The 20,969-nt window shown below is 42.6% G+C and overlaps 1 protein-coding gene across 2 annotated transcripts in view; it reads left to right on the top strand.

Annotated features, from left to right (window-relative positions):
- Positions 1-20,969, top strand: part of Arhgef3 (Rho guanine nucleotide exchange factor 3) — a 289,317-nt gene that overhangs the window by 140,231 nt on the left and 128,117 nt on the right. For both annotated transcript variants that reach the window (XM_090320712.1, XM_090320709.1), the window contains one exon: positions 3,970-4,032. In XM_090320712.1, coding sequence (XP_090176838.1) covers positions 3,970-4,032 — 63 coding nt within the window. The remainder of the gene's footprint in view (positions 1-3,969; positions 4,033-20,969) is intronic.

Here is a 20,969-nt window from a genome sequence, read left to right as displayed (position 1 = left end):
GCTAGACAGGCTCTGTACCATGAGCTATCCTCTCAGTCCTTTTGCTTCTAATTATTTATTTCGGATAGAGGCTCCTGTTAACTTTGTCTGGGCTGTGATATGTTAACCTTCACTTCTCAGATGCTGGGATTATAGGCATGCTCCACTGCACCCAGTTCTTTTATTTTTACTTCTGGTTACCATGTATAAAAAATATTATCTGGTTTATACCTCATGAAATCCCATGCCCAGAAAAGATCTTTGCACAAAAGTGCTCAGGAAACATATACTTAATGAACAACAATTATGTAATGCTTTGTGAATTTTTTTGCTTCCAGCTCAGTTTATACTTCACTTCTTTATTGCTAGCTGTGTTAAGCCATCACCTTATGTAATAAATTAAAAATGACAAGAAAAAAAATTTCACCTTTAGAATCCAGGCAGATTATTTTGTAAAATTTGTGAGTTTCTTAAGAAGATTATTCTGTCCTGGATTAACTGGTGGTAGCATAATTAAAAAGGCCACTGGAGCACATTTGTCTTCTACACTTGACACTGAGGAATGGGGAAGTGTCTGGCAGCCACTAGGCTGGGGACTCTGACCCTGCTGTTGAGTTATGCGGGGGAGGGGGAGCATGTCTTTGGGGGGGAGGAAAATCCTCTGCTCTCCTCTGCACAGCCGACAGGGATGGCTGCTTAGTCAGTAGATACAGTTGACAAATCTCTGGAAGTGGAACAATAAGATTATAAGCTCCACAATCTAACAATATCAAATAATAACACATCTGTGCCTTGATTGTCTATGTCATATGTGATAGGAGCTGTCTGTTTTTAGGTACCTACTATGTACCAGGCCTCGTTGTAGGCACTGTACACTCATACACAGTGGGATAGCCTGCTAGGTATCTCTTTGCAGATTGCACTTAAGGGGAAGGGAGGGGAGGAGAGAGGAGGGAAAGGTGAAGACTTCCTTGGGTAGTTGAGCTGAGGATAAAGAAGAGGTGAATACATCTTTGATAAGCTTTCTTACAGTTTGTATATGGAATTAAAAAAAAAACAAGTGAAAAGTATGTTTCTGTACCTAATTTGATTGGCTTCCCTTGCCATAAAGTTATAAATTTATTTTAAACAAAATTACCTATAGAGGCTCAGGCATGGATGCTTGTAAGCCTACTAGTCAGAAGTTTTGAGTCCAGCCTAGGCGTAAGTTAGTGTGACCACCATACAAGCCAGGCAGGCATAAGTGCTATGCCTGTGGTTCTTACTACTCAAGAAACATAGGTAGGAGGATCATAATTTGAGGCCAGCCCCAGATAAAGATGCTAGCTAGAGCCTATCCAAAAATAAATAAAAGAAAACAGGGCTAGGGGCATGACTGAAGTGGTAGAGTGCTTGCCGTAGCAAATATGAGGCTCTGAGTTCAAATTCTAGTTCCTCCCCCGCAAATAATGATCTTTAGTTAATAATTTTTCTGAATTCCAGGGGCTTTTTTACATTTATTTCTCCAAAATTACCATATATTGACACTACAGGGAGATTCATTGGGATGATTCCATATATGCAGAAAACATACTTTGAAGAAATTCATTCTATTATTTTCTATTCTTTTCCCAATAATATTGTTAGATTTCTTTGTACTTTATATCTGTAAAGAGGATGAACTTCAATGCCTTTTACCTTCTAGAATTCTAACATTTAAAGTCTAGATTCAGAATATGAACAAAAACATGGCATGTTTGGCTTTTTGAGCTTAGTTTATTCCATTTAACACCATAGACTCCAGTTCTATCCATTTTCTTACATAATTTCATTCTTTATGGCTAATGACATGTAAATGTACTAGATTTTCTTTATCTGTTCATTGGTTGAAGGGTTTCTAGACTAATTCTACACCTTGGGGATTGTGAATAGTGCAGTATCTTTCTTGTATGGTGATATATACTACATGGATATATACCCAAGAAAAATATGGTAGTATTGTTTTTGATTTCCATAGTGGTTACAAATTTATATTTTTACCAGCAGCTCACGAGGGTACTTTACTCTCACATTCTCTCCAACATTTGTTGTTACTTCCTGGATGTTTACTTCTCACTCTGGCTGCAGTAAGATGAAATTGTAATATAATTTAGTTGCATTTCCTTTATAATTAAGGATTCTGGAAATTTCTTCATGTATTTATTATTCATTTATACTTTTTTGAATTCAATTTGTTTACTCTTATTAACTGGAGTATTTGTTCTTTTTTCTTTTCTTTTTTTTTTTTTTTTGTGCCAATCCTGGGCTTCAGCTCACGGCCTGAGCACTGTCCTTGGATTTTCCCAAGGCTAGAGCTCTACCACTTGAGCCTCAGCACCACTTCTGAGCCTCAGCACCACTTCCGGCTTTTTTCTATTTATGTGGTACTGAGGAATCGAACCTGGGTCTTTGTGCATGCTAGGCAAGCACTCTACCACTAGGCCAAACTCCCGGCCTGGAGTATTTGTTCTTTCAAAGTTTTATTGTTATTTCCTGGGCACTTGGAATCCTACTTGGAAAATAATTTCCTATCACCTATACCTTCAAGTGTTTCCCTACATTTTCCTGTAGTAGTTTTAGTGAGTTAGGCCTTATATCAACATCATTATTGAACCACTTTGAGTTAATTTTTTAGAGTGATCGGAGTCTAGTCCTAATCTTCTACATGTAGTTTTTCTAGCACTCTTTGTAAAGAGGCTGTATTTTCCTCTATGTACATTTTTTACTCTTTTTTTTTTTTATTGGTTGTGGGACTTGAACTTTGGGCCTGGGGACTATCCCTGAGTTCTTAAGCTCAAGGATACCACCCTACCTCTTGAGCCACAGTACCACTTCCAGTTTTCTGGTGGTTAATTGGTGATAAGAGTCTCATAGAAGTGAGTGCCCACGCTTTGAACTGCCATCCTCAGTTCTCAGTCTACTGAGAGAAACTGGCTTATTTTTTATTCTTTTTGTCAAAATGCAGATGGCTATAATGAGGGTTCAGGTTCTTGGACTTCTGTTCTATTCCATTAGTCCTGTGTCTGTTCTGTCTGTGGCTAGCTAATGAGTTTCCCCTGCTCTCCCCAGCATTGTTGTACTGTGGTTGTATCAAGATACTGGGTGAGCTTTAGAATTAATTCAAACTATCCAAGTAAAAAGCAGCTCTGAAAATGGAATACCTGTATCTCCCCAAAGAAAATTAGATATTCTTGCCATTTTAATCTGTCCTTTCAAGCTAGTTGAATTCTGACTCTGGTGGCTAAGTTGTTTTTTTGTTTTTTTTGTTTTTTTTTTGTTTTTTGCCAGTCCTGGGCTTGAGCCTGGTGTCTAAGTTTTTAAATGTTAAATGGACACAGTTACAAAAGAAAAAAAAATATGAAAATAGACTGTAGGGCCGGGAGTTTGGCCTAGTGGTAGAGTGCTTGCCTAGCATGCATGAAGACCCAAGTTCGGTTCCCCAGTACCCCACATACATAGCCAAAAGCCGGAAGTGGTGATGAGGCTCAAGTGGTAAGAGTGCTAGCCTTGAGAAAGTCCAAGGACAGTGCTCAAGCCCTGAGCCCAAGCCCAGGACTGGCCAAAAAAAAAAAAATAGACTGTAACAGCAGAAATAAGAATAATACAGCCAGGCACGGTGGCTCACGCCTATAATCCTAGCTACTCAGAAGGCTGAGATCTGAGGATTGAAGTTCAAAACTATAGCCTGGGCACTAAAGAATGTGAGACTCTTATTTCCAATTAATTATTAGGAAACGGGAAGTGAGTAGGGCAATAGCCTTGAGCTGAAGAGCTCAGGAACAGTGCCCAGCAGAGTTCAAGCCCCATGACTGACCAAAAAAAAAAATCAATTGTCCTAGAGCTTAGTACTTTCCCATTATTCCTAGAACAGTTCTCTTGGTTAAGGGTTATATATGCTATTTAACTGTTTGCTTTCTTTCATGCAAGCCATGCCCCCTGTTTACATTTGGGCTTTGTTTTCTTGTTTTGCAGCGGAAGCGGAAGCAGAGCACCCAGGATGAAGATGCTGTCAGCCTTTGCAGTCTCGACATAAGTGTAAGTTGGGTCCCTTCTATCTCCAGCCTCAACCCAGTTCATGAGATGGTCTTTCATCCCTCAATGATGCTGTCTGCTTCTAGGATTCCACTATGGAAGGTGTAAGCCGAGGAATTTTTTTTTCCTGTTTTGCTGAAAAAAGTTATATAGCCCACTTCAATATGCAAATCAAGTTGTTTATCATGGATGCCATTTCTCACATAAGTGAATTCTTTATAAACTTAGAAGGTCTAGGCAGAATCTAATCCATCCCACTATGCTGTTTTAGAAGCTGGTTCAAGAAGATGGAGCAGGTATTTGCATTCTTGGAGGGAGGGGGCAGGGAGGTGTTTACTGGCTTAAGCAGCCAGACAGCTTGGCTAAAGAAGACTCCAGCAGCATGGTAGAACGAGTAGTGGTGTTAAAATCAATAGATCTTAGTTGGGGCTTTTGGGATTTGAACTCAGGGCCTTGTACTTATAAAGCAAGTATTCTACCAGTTAGCCATGCCCTAGCAGTAGATCTTTGTTTAAGTGGGGATTTTTGTATGTTGAATTTGTGTGTCATGTTTCCTCATTTGGAGAAAAGGATAGAAAGACTGCATTTAAAAATTGCTGGAGGGGGCCGGGAGTTTAGCCTAGTGGTTAAAGTGCTTGCCTGGCATGCGCGAAGACCCGGGTTCGATTCCTCAGTACCACATACATAGAAAAAAGCCGGAAGTGGTGCTGAGGCTCAAGTGGTAGAGCTCTAGCCTTGAGAAAGTCCAAGGACAGTGCTCAGGCCCTGAGCTCAAGCCCAGGACTGGCAAAAATAAATAAATAAATAAATAAATAAAAATTGCGGGAGGGCGGGGAGTTTGGCCTAGTGGTTAAAGTGCTTGCCTAGCATGCATGAAGACCCAAGTTCGGTTCCCCAGTACCCCACATACATAGCCAAAAGCCGGAAGTGGTGATGAGGCTCAAGTGGTAAGAGTGCTAGCCTTGAGAAAGTCCAAGGACAGTGCTCAGGCCCAGGACTGGCAAAAAAAAAAAAAAAATTTGCAGGAGTGGGGCCAGGAGTTTAGCCTAGTGGTAGAGTGCTTGCCTAGCATGCACGAAGACCCGGGTTCGATTCCTCAGTACCACATACATAGAAAAAAACCAGAAATGGTGCTGTGGCTCAAGTGGTAGAGATCTAGCCTTGAGAAAAGTTAGTGTCCATTGTCCAGGCCCTGAGTTTAAGGCCCAGGACTGGCAAAAATAAATAAATAAAAATTGTGGGAAGCCGGGTGCCCTGGCTCACGCCTATCATTCTAGCTACTTAAGAGGCTCAAGGTTCAAAACCAGCCCAGGCACAAAAGGACCTGAGACTCTTATCTCCAATTAACCTCTAGAAAATGAGAAGTCGGGCGTGGCTCAAGGGTAGGGTGGTAGCTTTGAGCTGAAAAGCTCAGGGACAGTGCCCAGGCCAAATTCAAGCTCCATGACCCACCAAAAAAAAAAAAAATTGTGAGAGAGATTTAACTCCAGTTCCTGCTTAGGAAGCAGGAAGTTGGATGCCGGTGGTGATAGGGGAAAACATCTGACGAGTTTTGGGGCTTGTTCATACCCAGTTCCTGTCACAGCCTCTCCATATCCTTTGAATGCCCCTTGGAAGCCTCTCTCATCCAGGGCTGGGCTGGGCTAGGGATCTGAGTCTCCCTTTGGTCCCTCTGCATCTGCAGCCACTTTTCACTTTGAGTTTACCATCAAATACCCTTAGGCCTTGGTATTTCCTCTGCACAGATCATGAAAGCTAATGCTAGGGAATGAGAAGGCATGTAAGAATGAAGAATTAACAATGGAGGCCTAAGACTCTGAGTTCAGATTCCCCTACCAGGGGGAAAGTAACAAGAATAATACTTAAGGACCAAGACTAGTGAGTGGCTCAGCTACTTAGAGGATTGGGGAACAAGACCAGCTCAAGCAAAAATAAAGGCTTTATATCAAAGTATTTAAAGCAAAAAGCCCTGGAGGTATAGCTTAAATGGTAGAATACTTGCCTAGCAAGCTCATGGTTTTTAGTTCAAAATCTCAGTAACACCAAAAATAAACCTAAGTTGGTCTTGGCTTTATCTATAACTAACAATGTCTCTTTGGCCAGTCCCCTCCTCCATCTGTTACTCCAGTTTCTCCACTTGTTAAAAAGTTAGGGATATGGTCTTTTAAAACCATTGTGAAAATCTTAAATTCAACATTCACAAAAAGGTTCTCATGTGATAACATATGTACATTGGAATAATCAATAATAATCAATAACCAATAATCTTTATCTTTTTTTTTTTGTCAGTCATGGGGCTTGAACTCATGGGTGTGTCCCTCAGGTGTTTTTGTTCAAGGCTAGCGCTTGAGCCACAGCTCCACTTCTGGCTTTCTGGTGGTTAATTGGAGATGAGTCTCATGAATTTTTCTGCCTTGGCTGGCTTTGAAGTATGATCCTCAGATCTCAGTCTCCTGAGTAGATAGGATTATGGGGTGAATCACCAGCACCCAGCTTTTTAGCTACTTTTAATTAGTGACATTTTCTCTGATGTGAATAGCCGAGATGGAGTAGGGCTGGCATCTAACTGCCATACTTGAGCATCTTTATCTCACCTTGAGGTGTTTATCTGTTCCAGTTTTCACACTATCAGTTGGTATTGGGCCAGTTTTCTAGGTTGCCATGGTAACATGACAAAAGGATGATGCTTTTCTAGGTTTTATGTTACTTATTGGAAATTCTGTTGCTAAGAGGTGAGGCTAAGAAACTTTCCTTATCTGAAATAAGATTTTGTTGTATGTTTGAATACTTTTAATCTTGTGAGAAATTTGCTGTAGAATTTGAAAAATTTCTCAATGTAAAAGAGCCTTCAGTCATCATGCATTTCAGTCCCTTCATTTTTCAAATGAAGAAGTAGAAGCCAAAGGAGGCAGTGCTTTAGTACATGGCATGTCTAAGATCACGTGTTTTCCTCAGCTACATCTTGGTGTTTATTTTTCAGGAAAATGTGTCTCTGAATGCTTTTTAAAATCAAAACCCACTAAACCCTGTATTATAAAAGAAGTACTTACAGTTGTTCTGAGTTTTAGTTTGACTTTTGTCTTGTGCTCAATGACCTTGCCATCTTATCAAGATCACTTAACTCTCAGATAACAAAGTTTATTGATATGATCTTCAGTGTACAGTTCTCTCTTTGTGTCAGGTCTGGCACTCAAACTCAGGTCCTGGGCACTGTGCTTGGGCTTTTGTGCTCAAGACTAGCGCTCTACTACTTAAGCCACAGCTCCATTTCCAGCTTTTTTGGGGGGGAGGGGATAGCTAATGGAAAATATGAGTCTCACAGACTTTTCTGCTCAGGCTGGCTTTGAACTGGGGTCCTCTGATTCCAACCTCTTGAGTAGCTAGGGATTATAGGCATGACATTCCAGTGCCTAGCTAGTAATGAGACTTTTCTAGCAGAGAATTGTATCCCATTGTTGCCACAAGGCTATGCTGAAGGGATTCAGCTGTAGCTGAACCTCATTTCTACAATGCTTGGCATTTTTTTTCCTGACTCCTGGCAATATATTTATAAGAACTTGGGCTGTTTTCTCCATCTATTATCACATACGTTTATAATAATCATTATATTGCATTGTATTATATTATATGATGTTATATTATATTGTATAAGTTACAAGGATCCTGGGAGCTGTTAGTTGTAAGGCTATGAAGCCGCTGCTCTGCCAATTCTACAGAGGCTTATAGTCATATGGAGATGACAGGGCATATGACAGACAGGAGATGATTTGCTATAAATGTGACAATGTTTAAATCAGTATCTGAGCCCAAGAAATTGATTATCTTAATAGGCCTAAATGGCCTTTGTGGGTTGGTTCCTGGAAGGTCATAGTCCTAGCCTGAATCAGTGGCATTGCTAAGACTGGTACCTGGTTATAGTTGTTTTGGGCATGTTGTCTCCCACTGTTTCACCCAAATCATCCTCAAACTCCAAGGTCAAACCATCCTCCATTCTCAATGTCCTGAGTAGCTAGCTGGGCCTGCAGGCATGTACCACTACACATGCTGTTTACGAGTTGTTTTGTCCTGGGTAGCTCATGCCTATAATCCTAGCTACTCAGGAGCCTGAGATCTGAGGATCGCAGTTCAAAGCCAGCCTGGGCACAAAACATACCATGAGACTCTTATCTCCAATTAACCACCAGAAAACTGGAAGTGGCACTGTGGTAGAGCAATAGCCTTGAGCTGAAGAGCTCAGGGACAGCACCCAGGCCCAGAGTTCAACCCCCACAACCAAAAAACAAACAAACAAACAAAAACAAACCAACCAACCACCAACAACAATAAAAAACCAAGAGCTAAAGAAGAACACAAGGCCCTGGTATGCACACACCCACAGAGTTGTTTTGAATCTCTTTTTATGTGTAGTGGAAAGTATCTTGAAGAAAAAAAGGTGTGCTCCTATGCATGAGTCACGCTGGAACATGTGGGGGTTTAGGAAAGTGATGTTGGTAACTCTCAATTTTTATTTCCTTTAATAAGTGGAAAGACAACTACCAGATGGGAGGTTGGGACAAGAAGTTGCCAAATAGAGACAGGGGTCTTTGAGGGATGGTGAGCAAGTTTCCATTGTATCCTCTGCCCAGTGCTATGCACACAGTGGTTTCTTGGTAAATACTGCTCAATTGTTGTTGTGTTTTATTTTTTAAATTTCATTTCATTATTTATTTATTTTGTGGGTCACTGGGCTTGAAATTGGCCTGGGCACTGTCCCTGAGCTCTTCAGCTGAAGGCTGCCACCCCACCCTTGAGCCAAGCCCCACTTCCCATTTTCTAAGGGTTAATGGAGATAAGAGTCTCAGGCCCTTTTGTGCCCAGGCTGGCTTTGAACCTGGATCCTCAGATCTCAGCCTCCTGAGTAATTGGGATTACAGGTGTGAGCCACTGGCGCTGGCTGCTTTTCTTTTTAGTAGCATGTTCTCCTATTATGTATCCTTTGAAAGAAATGTATCTCTGATATAAAAGGTAGGAAACATCAACAAGGGTGAAGTCTTGTTCTCATTAAAAAGTAAGCGAGCCTGACACTGGTGGCTCATGACCATAAATCCTAGCTGCTCAAGAGGCTGAGATCTGAGGATTGCATTTCAAAGCCAGCCTGGGCAGACAAGTCCTCAAGGCTCGATCTCCAAGTAACAAGTAAAATGACAGACTGAAGGCATGGATCAAGTAATATAGCTCCAGCTGTGAACATAAAGGTAGAGCAAAAGTGCAAGGCTCTACCGTGTGTGTGGGTGTGGGTGTGGGTGTGGGTGTGTACACTCGCCTGTATGTGCCCCCTCCCAGAAGTGTTAGATGGACTTGATGATGTACACTTGCAATCCCAGCACTGAGGCTAAGATGAACAGGAAGTTCATGAGTTTGAGGTAAGGTGAGGCCCATCTGGATTACATAACAAAATGCAGCCTTTGTGGAGGAAAAAAGACTCCGATGTGATTCCAGCACATTAGTGGACCCCAGGCAGACCTCTGTAGTAAGAGTTCCTTTGGGGCTGGCTTAGTGGTAGAGTGCTTGCCTGGCATGCATGAAGCCGGAGTCGATTCTTCAGTACCACATTTACAGAAAAAGCCAGAAGTAGTGCTGTGGCTCAAATGGTAGAGTGCTAGCCTTGAGCAAAGGACACTCAGGGACAGTGCCCAGGCCTCGAGTTTGAGCCCCAGTACTGGCAAAAAAAAAAAAAAAAAAAAAAGAGAGAGTTCCTTTGACACAGGACCCTAGAAGGTTCTTCCAGCCTCAGTGCTGACACAGCCCCAGAGACCTGCCCTCTCCTTCCCTCCCCTCACTCAAGCGTGTGGTAACATGGGTGTGCGCTGGCGAGTACACTCTCGTTGATGAAATAATTGGTCTCTATTTTTTCCCCAGCACTTGGCTGAGCCCCCAGCTTCCGGTCAGAGTAGAACACAGACTTTTGCAGAAAACACAAAATGAAAAAGGCAGCACACATTTTGAGAACACTTTGCAGATGCTCCCAGAAGCCGCCTACAGCTCTTTCCTCACGTCAGAGGATCTGAGTGGGATGGTTCTAGAGAGATGGCACCCCCACACAGCACGGTTTCAGTCGAAAGCTACCTCGTGAGAGATGCTGGGGTGAGGGGCGGAGGGGCTCAGGAGGAACCAGAAAAGACTCTGGACAGAGAGCCCCAAGATGAGGGATCTGCTCAGGACAAAACATTCATTTGATTTACTTATTTTTATGTTTTGTTTGTTTTTTGATGATTCTTACGCAGTGGGTTTGTATATCTTCAGGAGTGGGGGGAGGGCACAGAACTGGAGGGAAAAGGATAAAAAAGTGCAGTAGTTGGGACCTGAAGCCTGGCCTGGTGGTAGAGCATTTGCCTAGCACGCGAGAAGCCCTGGGTTCAATTCCTCAGTACCACATACACAGAAAAAGCTGGAAGTGGTGCTGTGGCTAAAGTGGTAGAGCACTAGCCTTGAGCAAAAGAAGCTCGGGGACAATGCCCAGGCCCTGAGTTCAATCCCTAGCACTAGTACATACACATAGACAGAGACACACACACACACACACACACACTCACACACACACAAATGTGTTCATCATGAACTATTTTAAATGTTTTAAATACTTCAAAGGAGAGTGAAAGCCAGTGTAACCAAGAAAATATCTCCTTAATGGTCAAGCCAAAACCTTTCCCAACACCATTCTTGACTGAGCTGCTGTGTCTTGCTTCCTTTCCCACCTATAAACTTGCTGTGAATATGTATATATTTTAAAGTATATTTTAAAACACATACTAGTGTTTGAATTCAAGAATTTAAGCCATGCTTTGTTCTTTTATACTTTTATTTATTATTCAAGTAGGGTCCTTATGTAATTCTTCAGAAACAGCTTGAACCTCTTTTTCTACTTCTATTTTCTACATAGCTAGACACACAGGCACACCGTCACCCCAACTGATGATTGAGATGGAAATCTTATTTTTTTTTTTTTTTTTTTGCCCAGGCTTGTTCCAAATCACAATCCTGATCTCTGCCTTCCAGGAGGCTGGGTTTACAGGCGTGAGCGACTCTACCCTGCCATCATATAACAGTTTTTGCGTTGGCCTTAAACACTAATTTAATTCCTACACTTTTTTTCTTACTACAATGACAAAATGTCACTACATCCAAAAATATTCTTTTAAGAGCATTACTTTGAATAACCACAGAGTACTTGATGTCAGAGGCAGTTACTGAACCTTTCTTGGGAATTTATGGAAGTTCTGGCTTCTCACTATTATTAACACGCCAAGTATCCAAGAATATTCTTGGCTGATTTCTTTTAGTGGGGAGATAAAGACTGAGGTATGGATAGTTTTTAAACCTTTACATAGGCTTCTTTTTACCCTTCTGGTAGGAAGAAATAGAAATGAAGGTTAAAGCCACTGGAAGTGTCTCGTACAGAAAGCTCACTGGACTTGGAGGTCATTTTCAGCTTTTCCTGTCCCCTCTCTTCCCACTGCATCCTTGAGTCCGTTGCTAAGGTTGTTGTGTAGTGGGGACATGTGCTTCCTGGTCCTACGCACTCTTTAGGAGAGCCCCTGTCAGGGCCTGGTCCCTGTCTCTCTCAGTGGCCATGGAGTAGGTGGCTGAGGTTCCTTTCCCCACTGGAGAGCCTTCCCCTGGTGAATAGGTGTTGAACCACACGTAGGGTGGGGCCTGAGTTCATGTCCATCCTGCCCTTCTTGAGCCTTCCTGAAGCTTCTCCAAGGAATACTTTGGGGAGTGCTTTTGAGATCTCTGCACCGTGGTCCCCTTCGAGGCATCTAGACAGAAGTCCGTACAGTGTTTGCATGCACTGAGCCCTTGTCTTCCTCTCTTCCTAAGGAGGCAAGTTTGGAAAGACTGGGTTCCAGGCTCTACTCAGTGGGTTAGCATCTGCTTCACACTCTTTATTGTCTCTGTGGCCTCCCTGCCTCCATACAGCACCAGCTGATTTTTCTAAATTTGGTTAGTGTGTGTGTGTGTGTGTGTGTGTGTGTGTGTGTGTGTGTGTGTGTTAGATTTTTCACTCAAGGTTGGCTCTCTACCACTTGAGTCCCAACTCACAGATTTTTATTGGTTAATTAGAAAGAAGAGTCTCCAGGACTTCCCTGCCCCGGCTGGCTTTGAGCCAGCTCCTCGGTAGCTGGGGTTATAGGTCTGCACACAGAAGCGAGCCTCTGCCTCCAGGTTTCCAGACTGTGCAGTGCTTCCGAAGCCTGCCCCTTGTGGGACATCCTCTTGCTCAGAATCTCTGCATTCTCACAGTTATATAGCAGCCAGCCATTCTGGTTTTCTTTCCATTTCTCAGTCATCCTGCTTCCATCTGGCCACCAGGAAGTGCCTTTGTGCTTACTACTTTCCCACGTCTAAAACTCAGACTGCTTCGGCCATCTCGAAACACTTCCCTGGCTCCTAGCCACTTCCCCTCATCATCAACCCCTCTCTCAGAGGTTCCAAGACTTTCGAGGAGTCTCCCCTTTCAGTTATTTCTCTCTCTTGTCATTCTTCCCACCACCCTAGGCATGGCTTACATCATACAGCACCCTGATCCCTGCTTCCTGCCCATGCTCCCTAGCCAGCCCAGAGCTCCTCACTGGGAAGACTGGGTTTCTCAATCATTCTGTTCCCAGTACATGCCTTTGCTCATAGTAGCTGCTCAATAAACACAGAATAATGAGTACTTGATATCTCTTTTATTGTGTGAATGACTGAACGCAAAGGACCCAGAAATACTAGGAAGGGACAGAATTTTAAAACTCTTAAGACAGAAGATGAGAAGGAAGTATTTATCACAGAAGGAGAATGCAGGAAGTCTTTTGGACTCACTCACTCAGTGGGCCGTTCCTATGTTTATTGTGGTGTGTGGTTAGCTGTGCTCTGCTGCTGAGTTCATCGATGAACTGCACAGAGTTTGTCACAGTTGCTCTGTAAATCCACCTAGGATGGAATGGGTGACTGACTCAGTGAGTCTCACTGTGGGTTATCACATAGGCGAGTCTGAGCTGTTCGGTCTTATTTTTGATAGTGTGGATTTCCTGGAGGTGGATCTGAATCAGAATTTGTGAAGGGAAAAAACCAGATTGCTGGAGTCTTGGCACTACATACTATAGTATGTAGCTCTGGACTCAGGAGTAGGCTAATTTTCTTTTTTCTTTGCTAGTCCTAGGGCTTAGGCACGATCCCTGAGCTTCTAGTGCTCTATCACATTAGCCACAGCACCATCTGTGCTTTTTCTGTTTATGTGGTACTGAAGAACCAAACCCAGGGCTTGATGGATGCTAGGCAAGCACTCAACCATTAAGCCACCTTCCCAGCCCAAGAGTAGGCTAATTTTATGCTGCCAAAGCCACCATTGAAGATGGCCTATATGTGTTTGGGTATGGGTGTGGCCATGAATATATAGAGCACAGTCACTACTGAGTGTTTTTATTATGTGGAGTTTTTAGACTGTGCTAGTATACATTTTATCTACCCCTTCGGAGCTGAGGGAAAAGAGTGCACAGAAGTTATCAACTTACCTGGCTTCATTTTTTTGGAACTGCAATCCAAGCCCATCCTTTCAATTGCTCTACTAACCAGAGGTGTTATTGTTATGTTAGCAAGTAGCCTGACCTTCAGTGAGATCTAGTCCCCTATCCTATGCGCTCTGCTCTCCTAACTCCTTCCATTCCCACAAGCCAGGAGCCATGAGTGGCACCATACTCTGTCTGCCCATGAGGAAAGTGAAGCCCAGAGATTGAAGCAGTGAGCTCAGGGTCAGAGCTTGCAGGTTCAAGCCCAGGATGTTTGATTCCACAACTTCACATACCACATCCCAGATGGGGAGAAAGGAGAGGGAAGCCTTAGGCTCTGTGACTTCTAGTGTGGGTGATTTGTGGGGTAATTCGCTAGTCTTATTAGCAACTTTAGACGACTGTGCCTGTGTTTTGATTACCAGTTACTTTCTGAGTACCATGCACATACAGAGACCAAAAGCTGATGTGGATAGGGTGGTAAGAAAGCTCTCCCTTCTCCATGAAGCTGAACGCTGCTGCATTGATGGGATGTGTTCAGCCAGACACAGAATAGCAGCACTGTTATTTTATCTTTGCTCATCAGAGCCCTGATAATCACATAAGATGACATTTCTACCGGTTTTTTTTTTCTCCTGGGCTATTCTGGAACTTGCTAACTGAAGAGATTATATTTGCCAGTGTGAGATCTTGATGAATTATGTGAGAGATTTGAAAAATGTTCTTATCATGGAGGAACCAGCCTTCATAGAGCAGGAACCTGTGACTTTTTTTTTTTCCAGTGCTGGGATTTGAATTCAGAGTTGCACATTTGCTTGGTTTGTTTGACTGGTGTTCTATGGCCCTGAGTTTGAACCCCAGTACCAACAAAAACCCTTTACACACCTAGAAATACAGTTCCTCTCTGGCATCCATAGTTTCATAGATAGATACATACATAGATAGATAGATATACACTATTCATTTAAAGAATATATTAACCAAATTTACATCTCAGTTCCCTTAAAAATCTGCCCTTTATCGGGGCTCTGGTGGCTCATGCCTATAATCCTAGCTACTCAGGAGGCTGAGATATGAGGATCAGAGTTTGAAGCCAGTCTGGACACAAAAGTCCAAGAGACTCTAATCTCAGATTTGACTATCATAAAGCTGGAAATGGAGCTGTGGCTCAATGGTAGAGCAGAAAGCCTGTGGTGAAAAAGCTAAGGAACAGTGCCTAAGTCATGAGTTGATTCCCGAAAACCATCCAGACGAAGAGTGTGTTTATCATAGTATCGTTTTCCCACATTACTGTATATTAGTTGGACAATGTGAGAAGATTTTAAGGCAGTATTTCCCTCCAAATATATAATGTTCTTCGATCATATTTATCCAATTGATTATGCTTTCTTACCTGTAATTCTCTCCTCTTCCTCTTGACTTTTTTTTTTGGTGGGGGGGTAAGTCATGGGGCTTGAACTCTGGGCCTGGGCGTTGTCCCTGAGCTCTTCAGCTCAAGGCTACTGCCCTACCCCTTGAGCCACAGCTCCACTTCCCATTTTTTAGTGGCTATTTGGAGATAAGAGCCTCAGAGTCTTTAGTGCCTGGGCTGGCTTTGAACTGCGATCCTCACATCTCAGTATTCTGAGTAGGATTGCAGGTGTGAGCACTGCACCTGGCTTCCTTTTGACATTTTTTTTAATTAAAGAATTTATTAACATTGATTTTTACATCATATTTCAAATGACATGTTTAACAAACAAGTATTCAAAAAGGGAATCTCTGTATACAATCACTGGCACTTAGTTTTTAGAACAAATCAAAATTAGGCTGAGGGTTTGAATGTAATAGATACATATTAATTTATGTAATAAAACATTATGTCTATAGAGTCATAAGTTTTATGTCTATGTAGTTGTGTTTATATTTCCAGTACCATGTCCATAGCATTGGGTGTCTAACTATTGAGTCCTCGCTCTTGTACTGTTTGGCTCTAATAGCCACATATTAAGGATTCCATGCGCCTTTTGTTCCTTAGGTCTTGACTTGTCTCACTCAACATGATTCTCTCTAGATTCACCACTTCCCTGCAAATGCCATTATTTTATCTTGTCTGTTGGCTATGTAGAATTCCATGTATATATATATACACCACATTTTCTGTATCCATTCATCTGCAGTAGGGCATCTGGATTGTTTCCATCGCCTGGCTATTGTAAATAGTGCAGAGATGAACATAGCTGAGCAGGTGTCCTTATCATATCTTGGGTTACCGCTTGACATTTTAAAAGTGAATTTCATTATGACCTTTTTATACATGCTTACAATGTACTTAGTCATATTCTCCCCCTCTCTTTTCCCCTTCCTTTTCCCTCTCACTCTTTCCCCTCCTAAATAATTTCCCATTTACATTCCAGTTTTTTCCTTCAGATCTGGCTTCTGCATATGAGAAAACCATAATACTTGTTTTCCTGAGACTGGCTTATTTCATTTAAAATCATGTTGTCCTGTTCCATCCATTTATGGCTAATATTTGATATTACGTACATGCCACATTTGTCTTTATTTCTTCATGGATGGCTACCTTGGCTGGCCACAATGCCATTTGACTAAGGTCATTTGCAGGTACAAGTCATTAGCAACTAATATTTACTTCATATTTTTCTTTTATTCCTATACTCTAATCCAGTTGTGTCCACCTGAAAGTTATGTAAATAATCTTGGTTAGGAAGTACCATCTGGGCTTCCATTCCTAGCTAATTGAATTTTTTCCTTTAAATGGCTTAGTAATTTCATCAGGTCTCATCTGGGGCCTGGTAATATGTTCCAAGTTTCCATAGCAGATGCTCTCTCCTTCCACATCCTTTCCTCCATGCTATCTGATACCTATTCCCTGGAAAGAAGCATTTGTAGAGCTGGGTCCATGACCACTTTGGTATCACTGTGTGTGTGTGTGTGTGTGTGTGTGTGTGTGTGTGTGTGTCATTTTTACATTCTTGGACACCCACATTCTCAGGGAGCTACTGAGAAATGTAAAGGAGTGTGCCTTGATGTGTAACTTATGCAGTGTGTGTATAGGTAGGTGTGTGTGTGTGTGTGTGTGTGTGTGTGTGTGTGTGTGTGTCTGTGTACTGAGACTTGAACTCAGGGCCTCACACTCTTGGCTCTTTCACTGGTGTTCTACCACTTGAGTCATACCACTTCGGGTTTTTTGCTGGTTAATGGTAAATGAGTCTCTGACTTTTCTGCCTGGACTGGCTTCAAACCAGGATCTTCAGATCTCAGCCTCCTGATTACAGGTGTGAACCACTGGAACGCAGCTGAGATGTTTTTCTGGAGAGACCAGCCCAGTCTGAGCAGCTACATGCTGGGGTGATCAGCAATGTGGGAAGGAAAGCATTTGAAACCCAGTGACAGGCATAGGCCTACCAAGTTGCCTGGGTTACCTGCGGGACCTCCTGATTTTTCCCCTGCCAGTTCCCCTGTTCTTTCCCCAGCCGGCTGACTTTCCTTCCTGTCTTACAATAAAGGAGATTTTTTTTTCTGCCTCTACACATGCCTCAAAAAAAATCCATCTCTAACATGAGAATCTTCTACTAAGCACTGAACTCAATGAGTGTGAATGAGTTCTTTCTTTGGCAAAATGAAGCAGTGGTTTTGCAGTCCTGCTGGCTGATAGTCCACCAAAGACATTTTTTTCATGACTAGAGCATCAGTGAGTTTACTTGTTCATTCTGCTTCAAGGCAGTCACGAAGTGCAGACACTGAGTCAGTCATCTACTTTATCGAGTGCTGCTAGCCATCAGCCACTGACCACAGGAGGAAGCTAAGCTTCTGACTGAGGCATGGTGGCGCATGCTTGTCCACTTTTTACACTGCTCCTTTGAAGCCCTCCTTTAAGGCACTGGCACACCTTCTCAGTGGACCTCAAGACCCAACATCCAGTCATGTTTTTACTTCTTTACTTGTTCACCTGCCACTCTTCTTCCTGTGTTCCTACCATACTGATCCATCTCCTATTCGTGTATATTTGTACCCCAGGGCCTTTGCACTTGACATTTCTATTTACCTAGATAAGTTATTCCCCTCTTTCCTTCAGGTTCCTACACAAATGTTCTTAGAAAGGATTTCTTTCTTTCTTTCTTTCTTTTTTCTTTTTTCTTTTTTTTTGCCAGTCCTGGGCTTGAGCTCAGGGCCTGAGCACTGTCCTTGGACTTTCTCAAGGCTAGAGCTCTACCACTTGAGCATCAGCACCACTTCCAGCTTTTTTGTATGTATGTGGTACCAAGGAATCAAACCCAGGTCTATGTGCATGCTAGGCAAACACTGTACCACTAGGCCAAACTCCGAGCCCCCTTAGAAAGGATTTCTTCCATCTCTTTACATGAAATAGCATTTCCATCCCTTCCTTCATTTGGCTTTTGTCTTTCATTCTTTAAAAATAATTGACAGGGCCAGAAGCATGGCCTAGTAATAGTAGAATGCTCGCCTAGCATGAAGACTGGAGTTCGATTCCTCAGTACCATATACATAGAAAAAAGCCAGAAGTGGTGCTGTGGCTTAAGTAGTAGAGCTCTAGCCTTGAGAAAAGACAAAGGACAGTGCTTATGCCCTGAGTTCAAGCCCTAGGATTGGCAAAACACACACACACACACACACACACACACACACACACACACACACACACAACTGACATTTCTTTTTAATTTGTAGCCTTTATTTTCACTTGACAGTTTATTCTTATTATTTTTGGCAGTACTTTGGGCCTTAGGCATGCTAGGACAAACACTCTAACACTTAACCCCACCCCCCAGTGTTTTTTTATTTTTTATTTTTATTTTATTTTATTTATTTAATATTAGTTTCCCCACCCTAGAGTGCAGTTTTGTTATTTTCCATATTCTCCAACATCAGGGGTAGTGTCTGGCAAAAACTACATGTAACAAACACTCATCAGATAAGGAATCAAGTGGCCATGCCATTGTTGACATTTAACACTGACTTTGGATGTGAATTCTGTTTACTTTGGCAGCAGCTTAAGAATGTCTCTTTTCCTCCATACCTATCATTGCTTTCTTTTATTTGTGGAGAAACCGAATAAAACAAGAGGAACAGAAGGCCTCTCTGGAAGGACCCTTTGATAAACAAATCAAGCTAGGTCAGCCTAGAGATGAGAGGAAAGAGGGAAAGCCAAGTGTCTAAAAGACATGGGACTAAGGTACTTGTAGCAATCTTCCATGAGAATGGTAGGAATAGACATTTTCCATTTTCTTTTGTGCCAATACTCAAGGTCTTGGGCTTTCACCTGGCTTTTTCTGGCCAAAGCTGGCCTTGTATCACTTGAACCATACCTCTACTTCCAGGGATTTTTGCTGCTTCATTGGTGAAAGAGTCTCATGATTTGTCTGCCTGAGCTTTTTTTTTTTTTTGCTTTTTTTTTTGGATGGCAGTCCTCAGATCACAGCTTCTTGAGTGGAAAGTTTCTGTGTAGCTGCAACACATTTTGCATTCCATGACATTGTTCAAGTCTCACGTTTCTTTCCACTTGGTGGGTGTTGGTTTTGTATACAGCAGTGTTCACAGTCCTCCTGTGATGACAGCTTAAGAAGCCTTGTCCATACACTTTCTAGGCCTGATGGCCTTCATTGGTGGGCAGGAGTCTACTCTGGGTGACACACAGCAGGGCAGTAGCGGTGCACGGTCTGTATCTCTCCCTCTGATACTTGCTAGCCATCATGGGGAGGGGGCTTTGCATCTTGAACGTCCTCAACACTTCTGTCCTCTGGAGAAGGGATGCAGGATGCCAGCCAAGCCGAGCCACTCACTTTGGCTTACCTTTTTCTTTATGCTTGGATTATCTTACTTAGAATAACATAATGAGCTTTAGAGGGACTAGAAGCTTCAAAGATTGTAGAAACCTATAAGAGGAATGGGCCCTCAAATGTGCCTGATAATCATCTTAATCACGCTAGTGACTGAATAGAAAAGTGTGTGTGCACTGGAAGTCACTTAGAAGCTAACAGAGACAACTGTACCATGAACAGGATAGCTGCCTTCTCTTGAGCTATTACAACAAAATCCCATAGCCTTGCGTGGCTTATCAACAGTAGAGATTTATTTCTCACAGTCCTGAAGCTGCAGGTCTGATGTCAGGATGATTCATGTCTAAGTGTGTGGGGCGGCGGTGGGCGGGGGGGGGGGGGAGCTCTTGGGCTGTCCCTTCAGGGTTTGTAGGCTGGGGACTTCTTGTTGGACTCTCACATGTGGAGAGAGAACAAGAAGGCTCTCTGGGGGCCTCATTTAGAAGGGCACCACTCTCATGCATGACATAATTACCCCTCAGACGCCTCATCTTTGAATACCATTGCATTGAGGATTGGATTTCAGCCTGTGAGCTGGGGGGAAGGGCAGATTGAAGCTTGCATTCCATGACAGTGTTCAAGTTCACAGCCCAGACCCCACCAGCCACCAGTCTAAAAGTCATCAAAGCCACAGGAATCAGCCTAATTCTATAGATGAGAAATAAAGAGAAAGCCTTTTCTTAACCTGGTTTGTGTATAATCTTTACACATTTGAAGATTACCTTTGGCTGAGGAAAAGACAAACCGGCCTTAATTCTTACATCGTCTTTCACATTTCATGCTTCCTATCATTTTTACCATTATTATGTCACCAAAGAGTAATTTTCCTAAGCCTTGGTGACTCACTGCTCCATCCCTTTTCTTTGTTCTAGCAATCCATGTGCCACCACAACGTGTTCTCTGCCACACTCTGCTTTATATTTTGCTGTGTTTCTTGCTTTCTGGTTAGAAATTAAGGCTGGAATTTAATTTCAGTGATTGTCAGATGGTGGAAACAGGCCTGGCAAGTGCTCTCTCCCCAGGAGGCCGTCCAGGAGTTCCTGAAAGGAGAAATGAGCCAGCTTCTAGAGACTTGTGGAGAATGGGTCTAAAAACAGAGATGGCATCAAGGGAAGGTTATGGCCCTGTGTTACGTGATGAAAGGCATGATGGATGGGCTCCTGAGAATCGCATAGTAAGGACACAAAATGGCCTTTGGGGCAAGAGGTTTTGTTTAGTTTGGGGGCTTATGTTTCGTTTCATGTTGTTGGCAAAGTCACGAGGGAGACATTTTCCCAAGGAGGAAGTGTTATTGTAGTATGTGTAATAGAATGTCCAAGCAGCAAGCAAGCTTCCAAAGAAAGTAAGCTTTTGAATTCAAATCCTCAGTGGAGAAGAAGCTATGGAGACCCTCTCTCTCAAGAATGTTTACATTTATGTGCCATTGATGAGTGGTTAGATTTCTGATTTACAGGTGAAATTTCCAGACTGTCAGATCCTTGAGAGCCTTTTGTATTCTTATTGTGTGAACGTGTCTGCACTTGGAGTAAAAAAATAAGCTGGTGAGAAAGCCAGACCATGTTTGGGCTCT

The sequence above is a fragment of the Megascapheus bottae genome, chromosome 2 (assembly GCF_031878675.1).
Source record: "Megascapheus bottae isolate mThoBot1 chromosome 2, mThoBot2.hap1, whole genome shotgun sequence".
NCBI lineage: Eukaryota > Metazoa > Chordata > Mammalia > Rodentia > Geomyidae > Megascapheus > Megascapheus bottae.
Note: the sequence above shows the minus strand (reverse complement) of the source record. Positions and strands in the feature narration are given on the sequence as shown.